We start from the raw sequence: 9,200 nt of genomic DNA, 5'->3' as shown, positions 1-9,200 counted from the left end.
TAAAATTAAATTATTAACTTATTTAATTATTCTTAAAATTAACAAAAAGGAGACAGGATGGGGAGGGGGCAGAGCTGGGGGGCACCAAAGGCAGAGGAAAAACCAGTGCAGCCCTGGAGCCTCTGGCACAACTGTGCAGGGATCCAGCTGTGCAGGGATCCAGTTCTGCCGGGATCCAGCTGTGCCGGGATCCAGCTGTGCAGGGATCCAGCTGTGCCCGGCTCCAGCTGTGCCCCAGCGCTGTGCGAGCCCTGCAGGACCCGTCCCGGCTCCGCGTGTCCCCGCCGTGTCCCCAGCTCGGACATTCCCCGTTCCCGGGGCCCTTCCCGGCTGCGCAGCGCCGGGAGCTCGGCAGATGGAGCTGTGCAGCTGTGCAGGGACGGGACGGGGCCCGCCAGATGTGCAGGGGCCGGCCAGATGTGCTCACCTGGTCCTGCCGTGCCCCCGGGGAGCTCTGGTGTCGCCGGTGTCCCCAACAGAGCAGGGACAGAGGAGGGAGCAGAAATCCCCTCACAGAGAGAAACTGGGCAGGGCAGGGGACAGCGAGACCTTGGGAATTCTCGGCCTCCTCGTGTCACCCCAAAAGGGACATTTGGGAGAGCCAAAACACCCAAACCTATCTGAAACCCCATCAGCTGGGCCCCAACCCGCCCTGTCCCTCCCGGCCACCCCCGTGTCCCTCCCGTGTCCCCCGGGAGTCCCATCTCCCTTCCCATGGAAGCTCCGGTAAAATCCGCGCTCTGTGCCCGGCCCCCGGCTCCTCCCCGGGTTTGACCGCAGAACTGTCAGAGCTTCACATTTTCTCTTCTCTTCTCTCCTCCGCGGGAATCCCGGGTGAACTCCCCCAAACCCCCCCGGCTGGAGGAGAGATCCCGGCACGGAGCAGATCCTGGTGGCAGGATCAGAACCCGGGAATGTCCGTCCCAAACAGAGGGACACGGGGCCCAGGAGCAGGGACAGAAAAATACGGAATCACTGAGGTTGGAAAAGCCCCCTGTGGCCACCACTGGCCCACGTCCCCAAGTGCCACATCCGCACGGATTTGAAATCCCTCCAGGGATGGGGACTCACCCCTGCCCTGCTCCAATGCTTGGCCACCCTTTCCATGAAGAAATTTCCCCAAATATCCATCCTAAACCTCCCCTGGTGCCACTTGAGGCCATTTTGTCCTGTCCCTTGTTCTGGCTCTGTCACACAGCACTGGGCAGGTGGGAACAGCCACGCTCATCCCTAAATCCCACGGAACAGGGTGGGAAAAGGGCATGGAAATCCAGCTGCAGGCTGGGCTGGGAAAGAGCAGCAGGGCTGGTTTATTATTTGATTTAATAATCACAGCTCCTGTGAGCAGCGGTGACCTCGGGGGCAGAAGTTTCCTGGCAGGAGCTCTGGGGGATCCCTGTCCCCACGCCCCGGGAAGGGCTGGGCCTGCTCCCACTGCTCATCCCTGGGATTGATGCCCAGAGGTGGCTTTAGGGCTGCTGGAAATTCCCCTGAAATCCCAGCTCCAGTGGGAAACAGTGTCCTTGGGGACAAGGCCAGCTGTCACTCGGGGGCTCTGGGTGACATTAACCCGGGGTTAATGCTGGCAGCAGGGAGGGAACAGATCCCTGAGCATCCCTGAGCATCCCTGAACATCCCTGAGCATCCCTGGGCATCCCTGTGAATCCCTGTGAATCCCTGGGCACCCCTGGGCACCCCTGGGCATCCCTGGGTATTCCTGGGCATCCCTGGGCATCCCTGGAAGTGCAGTGTCCCAGGAAGGTGCCCATCCCGGGCTGGGGTCCCTCACCCCGCACACGGCAGGAGCCTCTGGCAGTCCCTGGAAGTGACCTGGGGACCAGCAGGGAGGGGCAGCAGCGCCCACCCAGCTCCGCTCGGGAGCGAGGAGGGAGCTCCGCATCCCTGCTCCCTCTGCCGCCTCCCGATGCCGAAGGAATCCGTGTGGATCCCACGGCAGCTCTGGATGTGAGGATCCGAAGCAGAGCGGCGGGGAATCCTCACGCCCTGAGGAACGGGGGACACTGAGCCAGCGAAGCTCCCAGCGCCTGAACTGGGATTTCCGCCCTAAAAAGAGGGAGAACAGGAGGGTCCCGCTTGGTTTTGCGGTGCAGCGGCCACTGGAGCATTTTCCCAGTTTCTGCAGCGGGGAAGGAAAAGGGAAAGGCGGCTCCTCCCAGCTCCAGAGCTGCCCGCGATCCCGAGGAAGCTGCCTGGCAGAATCGGGTCATGGAAGGGACAGGAATGAAGAGAGGGAGGGGACAAGGACAGGGCAGCCCCACCCCCGGCACCCACATGGCCCCCACCTGCCCCTGAGCCACCAGCGCTGCTGCTCTCTCCTGGTTTGGTGCTTCCCCTCCCAGAAGTGCCGATGCTTTTCCACCCCAATAACCCCTTTCCCACCCCAATAACCCCATTCCCACCCCAATAACCCCATTCCCACCCCAATAACCCCTTTCCCACCCCAATAACCCCATTCCCACCCCAATAACCCCTTTCCCACCCCAATAACCCCATTCCCACCCCAATAACCCCTTTCCCATCCCTGCACATCCCCAGGAGCCGCAGGCAGGATGTGGCCGCCGCAGCCCAGGGACGTGGAAAGGATGAGTTGGGGTGAAGGGGGGATGGTTTAAATTAAAAGGAGAGATTTAGACGGGATCTTGGGCAGGAATTGTTCCCTGGCAGAGTGGACAGGCCCTGGGATAGAATTCCCAGAGCAGCTGGGGCTGTCCCTGGATCCCTGGCAGTGCCCAAGGCCAGGCTGGATGGGTTTGGAGCAGCCTGGGACAGTGGGAGCTGTCCCTGCCATGGCTGGGGTGGCACTGGAGGGACTTTGAGGTCCTTCCAACCCAAATCAGTCTGGGATTCTGTTAATCCACTGGGAAAACCAAATCACTACTGGCCCTCCAAGGAGTTTTTCCCAAGGAATTTTCACCAAGGAGTTTCAGAGGTTCAAACCCCGGTTGGGTGCAGGGAAGATCCCGCAGGATCCGATGGCTGAAGCCTCTTCTGCTGGGACAGGGGGGATGTGACAGGAGGTGGCCTGGCAGCGGCTGCTCCATGGAGTGCCGGGTGGGAATGCGGGCGTGGGATGAGATCCAGGGAAAGCCTGTGGAGCCCCCCAGGGGACCCTGCCCCTGTCTCCCGCTCTCCTGCAGCTCCTGGCCTGGCACAGGATGTTTTTTACTGGAAAGTCGCTTGCTTTGGGTCAGGCCGGGACATGAAAGCTCCCGGGGGCCGGGCTGTGCGCGGCCATCGCTTCCTGTCTGCGCCCGCCTTCCTGTCGCCTGCTGCCACCGGCCCCGCAGGAAGGACCAGGGCCCTGGTGTCCCACAGAGGTCCCTGGTGTCCCACAGAGGTCCCCTGGTGTCCCACAGAGGTCCCTGGTGTCCCACAGAGGTCCCTGGTGTCCCACAGAGGTCCCTGGTGTCCCACAGAGGTCCCCAGGTGTCCCATGGATGGTGGCCGTGCCACCAGGAACGCTCCTCTGCCCGTGCCTGAGGAATGGCTCCCACTGGGAATGCAGGGACTGGGGTTGGCCTTGGAGGTTCTGGGTTTAGGGGATGGGAGGCTCTGGGTTCAGGGCATGGGAGGTTCTGGGTTTTGGCTGTGGGAGGGCTCAGGGATTGAGCCATGGGAGGTTCTGGGTTTCAGCCATTGCAGGGTTTGGGGTTTTGGCTCCAGGAGGGTTCTGGGTCTCGGCTGTGGGAGATTCTGGGGTGTTCTGGGTTTTGGCCAAAGGAAGGTTCTGGATTTCAGCTGTGAGAGGTCTTGGATTTTGGTTGTGGGAGGTTTTGGATTTTGGCCAAAGGAATGGTCTGGATTTCAGCCATCAGAGGGGTTTGTGTTTTGGCCACAGGAGGGTTCTGGGTTCTGGGACTGAGCACAGGAGGCTTCTGGGTTCGAAAGGTCCCGTTTTCTGTGCCCCGAGCAGTGGTGACACAGCCCCCGCTGCCCTGCTGACAGAAACCTCCCACAGGCTGGGTCATGCTTTCATTTATTCACTTCATATAAAAATCTCTTAAGAATGCGCCTGAACACAATATAGAATACTATAACATACATAGTGTGAAACTTTGGGGAACAATAAAATAACCACCTGGAACAATGCAGTGTTCAACAGACAAACAAACCCATTGATCATGCACAACTGTGCTATTGTCATGAACTAATTAGTCACGAGTTGGACCAAAAAGCTTGAAACATATTTTACAAACTGAGATTGACACCGCTCACGATGCCGGACAAGCTTTGTCAGAGGAAGTTTCACAGCACAATTATTACATCAGTTCACATTTTTTTTTTTTATATATATTATTTTTTTTTATTTTTTTCCATCATAGAAATTCACATTGGGTTGTTCAGAAATTGGAACGTTGTGACATTGAAAAGCCTGTCTGGGCGTGGGGAGTTCTTTTTTTCCCCCCTCAATCTCTGCATTCCTGGCAAATTCCCAAATTTGCTGCCCTGGGATGCGGTGTCCCCTCCCCACGGGCGGCTGCCACCCGAATGCCCTTGCTGGGTTGTGTCTGTCTCTTCAGCTATGTTCAGGTTCTTGGACTTTATGCAATACAAAAAGGTTACGAGAGAAAAAAAAGGCAACTCTTATTCCGAGTTTTCTACGCCATTAACATCGCCGCCGACAGGCGATGCTAATTCATATAAATTAATAACTTACAAAACATTACAGTATGTACAGTAGGTAATAAATACACTGTTATAAACAGTAATGGAGGTGGTAGAGCTCGAGGCAGTGCAGGAGGAGGAGGAGGATGGTGGACCTAAACCTAGGGAACGTGGACGAGAGGCCGGAGAAACACAAATATCCGAGCGTGCAAATTCCAGGGAGCTGCCGAGGGGGAAGGCGTGCCACACGCTGCCTTGCCACGCTTACTCAGGGATGGACTGAGCTGTGCCAGGGAAAGAAAAACCTGCCCTCTGTCCTGCTCACCACAAACCCAAACCCCGGGGAGGAAAAGAAATCCCGCTGTTCCCAGCGAGGGAACGGCGCCCGACGGCACCGAGCGGCTCCCGACGGCTCACCGGGGGGATTAGGAACACATCGAAGGTGCAGTAATGCAAAGCAGAGGGTTTCCCCTTCTGTTTAGTCTGTCAAAGTGATTAACTGCAATAAAGTGACAGGTATTGCCCATGAAAAAAAAGGAAGACTGCTTCTGGTAACAGGAAGAATCCAAAAAGTAGCCGTCAATTCCGAAACACCTTGTGTCGCTTTTGAACTACCAAGCTCCGTGTGTTGGATTAAGAGACTCTTGAAAAGACATGAAAGTGTTTACAAAGAAGGCACACAGGTCTGCAGACAGGTGGTCGGGTGGACAGGTTGGATATGAGTTATTGATCAGTAGTTTCTATCAGTCTAACTGCTATAAACTCCAAAACTAACGGTATAAAATCTCTCAGTTGTGTGTCAGCGCCGCCTCGGGCCCGACCCAAGCCAGCTCCAGGACCAGGCGGTGCTCTCGGCTGACGAGGCTCAAACCACAACGCAAATCACCCGTGCATTTCCTGAGCAATCGTTCCCTACCCCATCTGGAACCCTGACTCCAATCTCAAGCAGCTGGAGGATCTGTCCCCCCGTGGCAGAGGCCTCGGCCCCGGCTGCCGAGGCGGTCGGGGGCCGCTCGCAAGCTCCGCAAGTGTTTAAAAGCCACTCCCGCGGGGCCGGGCCATTATGTGTCCACAGGAGACGTGTCTTCTGTCACAATCTCGATGGTGGCCTCCCTCTGGGGCTCCTCCTGCCCCGGCTGGGCCACGCAGAGCGTCTCTGTATTGCTGAAGTAGCCCAGGCTCTCGCCGTCCTTCTCGGGCCCGTCCGAATCCTCCTCCTCCAGCGTCAGTTCAAACTGGAACTTCTCCAGGCCCTGGCAGTCCTGGCCCCGCTCCTCCAAAGGAGGGGATGGGCTCTGAGGTATCATGCTCTGGTACCAGTTCCTGTTGTCCTCCAGGGTGTCCAGGATGTCCTGGGCATCGGGCTGCACCAGGTCAGCCCACGTCTCCCAGAGCGGGTGGACGATGTAGTCAATGAATCCCACCTGGAAAACAAAGGGATGGACACGCTCAGGGCAAGGGAATAGCCAGGAAAAGGTGGATGCAGGAAAAGTTTGTATTATTTTCATTTTACAAGCAAAATACCAGCAGCAAGTCCCCAGAGCAGCAGAGCCTAATGCAGACACGATTACCTGACACCCAAAGCTGTCCCCACACTCAGGGCTGGCTTGGGCTGGTCTCTTCTCCAAAACCAAACCTTTCAAGAGGTTTCACCAAAAACAGGAGCAGGAAATTCAGGGGACAGAGCCCTGGGCTGATCCCCCAGTGAGGGCAGCAGGAAAGGGGGGGATTCTGCCCCTCTGCCCTGCTCAGGTGAGGCTGCACCTGCAGAGCTGCCCCAGCCCCACATCAGGAGGACGCAGAGCCCAGAGGAACCCCGGAGCTGCTCCAGGGCTGGAGCCCCTCTGGAGCCAGGCTGGGAGAGCTGGGGGTGCTCACCTGGAGAGGAGAAGCTCCAGGGAGAGCTCAGAGCCCCTTGCAGGGCCTGAAGGGGCTCCAGGAGAGCTGGAGAGGGACTGGGGACAAGGGATGGAGGGACAGGAGCCAGGGAATGGCTGCCAGTGCCAGAGGGCAGGGCTGGATGGGATCTTGGGCAGGAATTGTTCCCTGGCAGGGTGGGCAGGCCCTGGGATAGAATTCCCAGAGCAGCTGGGGCTGTCCCTGGATCCCTGGCAGTGCCCAAGGCCAGGCTGGATGGGTTTGGAGCAGCCTGGGGCAGTGGGAGCTGTCCCTGCCATGGAGCTGGAACTGCCAGCACTGGGAGTCTGCTCCTCTCAGACAGAATTCCCAGGTTCCCGGGGACAAGGCTGGTGCATTCATGGCCCTATCCCAGGCTCCCACAGGACTGACAGCTGGGAATACCCCAGTGCTGCCAAGGGGAGCAGCCTCTATGGGCTGAAGTTCAACCTCTGGGTGTATTTTCCCATGGGGTGCAGTTTGTGCCTTTTCCAAACCGTTCCACGATTCCCCTTTCCCTCCTGCCCTCTGCCAGAGCCGCCCCAGAGGAGATTTCCTTGGGAAGAGCACAGCCAGCGGGTCTGCTCATCCCGGGAGCGCTGCCTGGCCCCCGTGGAGCGACGTTCCAGCGGTGGAAAGAGTGAGGGACGCGCGGCTCCGTCAGCCCTTCCGCTGAGCTCAACGCTCCCGCCACGCTCTGACTCAGGGAGGAACCGCGTCCAGGATGGAGCCGGCGGAACGGCCATAAAGGGGATTGGAATTCTTCCGTCTTGGCACGGCCCGGTCCCGCTCCACGGCTTTGTGTGGAGCAGGGAAATGGCTCTCCCAGGAGCCGGGCTCAACGTGCAGATGTTTGCTTTGGAAATCGCTCCCGGCTCCCTCAGACACGACAGGATGTCCAAAGGACCGGGAGCATCCAATTGGAACGGGCTGGGCAGGCAGCTCCGGCAAAAAGGTGATGAGGAGTTCCCGTTGCACGGGGGAAAAGTGGAGGGGGAAAGAGTTTGGGATGGTTGGAACCCCAAAATATTGATTTTTGGTAAAAATCAGCGCTCGTTAATCATCGTTTCTTTAAAATCATTGTTTCAGGTCGTTGTTCCTTTAGAAACATCCCAAACCATGGAATAATCGGCCATGGAATTACCATGGAATAATGGCTCAGCACTGGTCCTGAAATAGCGGGAGGGCATCTCAAGCTTTGAAATGTAATTTGTATTTTATTTCCCGATCCACTCCTCGTTTCCCTCCAGCACGGACACACCGCTTCCCTCTCTCCTTTGCCATTCCATGACGGGCGTTTTGAGCAATTCCCGTCTTTCCTGCATGGCAAAAAGGTTTGGAAGCCTCTGGGAAGCGCAGATGTGGAGCAAAGGATGAACTGGAGCTCACATGTGGAGCACGTGGACGAGCCTGGCTGAAGGGTTCGTTTCTTGTTAGGTTAAGAAATCCGACAGATTTTTCCAACAAAATCACCACGCGGTTGAGTGAATAATTTTGAAAGCACTTGGCTGAGCCCAAGAGGACATTTGGAAATAATTATCATCAATTTTGTTACTTATTCAAGCTGAAAAACCTCAATGATGACTTGCTGGAGTCATTCAAAAACAACAACCAAGACAGCATTATATAAAGGCTGGAATCTGTTTGGACAAACAGAAATTCCTGGTTTCATTCCAGATTATCCAGGCGAAATTTTATGGCCTGTGCTATGCAGGTCAGAACAAAATCTGACCTTGAAACCATTTTATGAATCAGAGCTAGGGATGAGCTGGTTCATCACCAAAAAAATTGGTAAATCCAGCTCCTTTTAAGTTTTGCAGGGACATAAATGAATATTTCTGGGATTCACCCTGCACAGAGCAGCTCCAAAAGCTTCTAATCCAACTGGACACGCTCACTGCAGAATTGTCCGGGATAAGGAGTGACAGCCAGAGTTTTGCAGGATCCTGAGGTGGATCCCAGCTGGGAGAAGCTCCTGATCCTGCAGATCCTGGCACTATTGGAGGGGTGAGGAGCAGAACTGCCCGTTCCAGCCCGGGGAACCAAAGGACCCAACTCCCTCTGGAAACTGGGACACCGGCAGGGAATGAGGAGATGCCCAGGGGGATGGAGAGGAGCTGGAAGAGCCTCTCCAGCCTGTGAGAGCCCCAGGCAGAGCTGGATGTCAGGGTGGATCAGAACCCACGCTCTGAACCGCTGGCTCCTCTCCTAATTGTGCTGCAAAGGCAGCTGAATTTCGTCTCTGCTTTGAAATGCCAAGCTCAGGCAGGAAAAGCTGCAGCTCAGGGCCAATTACCTGGGATTTTTCCACGGAGGCCGTGTGTTTGTCACACATTGGGCTGATTTCCATGCCTCTCTCCCGCTCTTTGTCTCCCTGCTGGAAGAACTCCTCCATGATCCTGTCTGTCCACTGCCGGTACAGCTCCAGAGACTTTGTGGGATTACTCAGGTCTGCACAATGTACCATATTCCGGAGAACCTGCAATTACATCCAGCAGGAAACTCATAAAATCAGCTGGAAAGAGAAGAGGGTTTTGAGCTGGAGCTGCAGAACGTTGCACCAAAAGATTCTCTGGTTATGAAACAGACCATAAAAATATCAGAAACATTGCACTGTAGCACGCTAACGACCTGGAGCTGCTGGAGAGATTCCAGAGGAGCCCCTGGAGCTGCTCCAG

The 9,200-nt window shown here is 56.3% G+C and overlaps 1 protein-coding gene across 3 annotated transcripts in view; it reads right to left on the bottom strand.

Annotated features, from left to right (window-relative positions):
- Positions 1–3,981: 3,981 nt before the first annotated feature.
- The window catches only part of PDE4B (phosphodiesterase 4B), a 145,739-nt gene continuing 140,520 nt past the window's right edge, over positions 3,982–9,200 (bottom strand). For all 3 annotated transcript variants that reach the window (XM_088060364.1, XM_014250717.2, XM_088060365.1), the window contains 2 exons: positions 8,819–9,001; positions 3,982–6,050 (listed from right to left, as the gene is read on the bottom strand). In XM_088060364.1, the coding sequence (XP_087916490.1) occupies positions 5,688–6,050; positions 8,819–9,001 (546 nt within the window). In that variant the 3' untranslated portion in view covers positions 3,982–5,687. The remainder of the gene's footprint in view (positions 6,051–8,818; positions 9,002–9,200) is intronic.

The sequence above is a fragment of the Pseudopodoces humilis genome, chromosome 10 (assembly GCF_049639895.1).
Source record: "Pseudopodoces humilis isolate 2021_Gansu_Grassland_sample_001 chromosome 10, ASM4963989v1, whole genome shotgun sequence".
Classification (NCBI taxonomy): domain Eukaryota; kingdom Metazoa; phylum Chordata; class Aves; order Passeriformes; family Paridae; genus Pseudopodoces; species Pseudopodoces humilis.
Note: the sequence above shows the minus strand (reverse complement) of the source record. Positions and strands in the feature narration are given on the sequence as shown.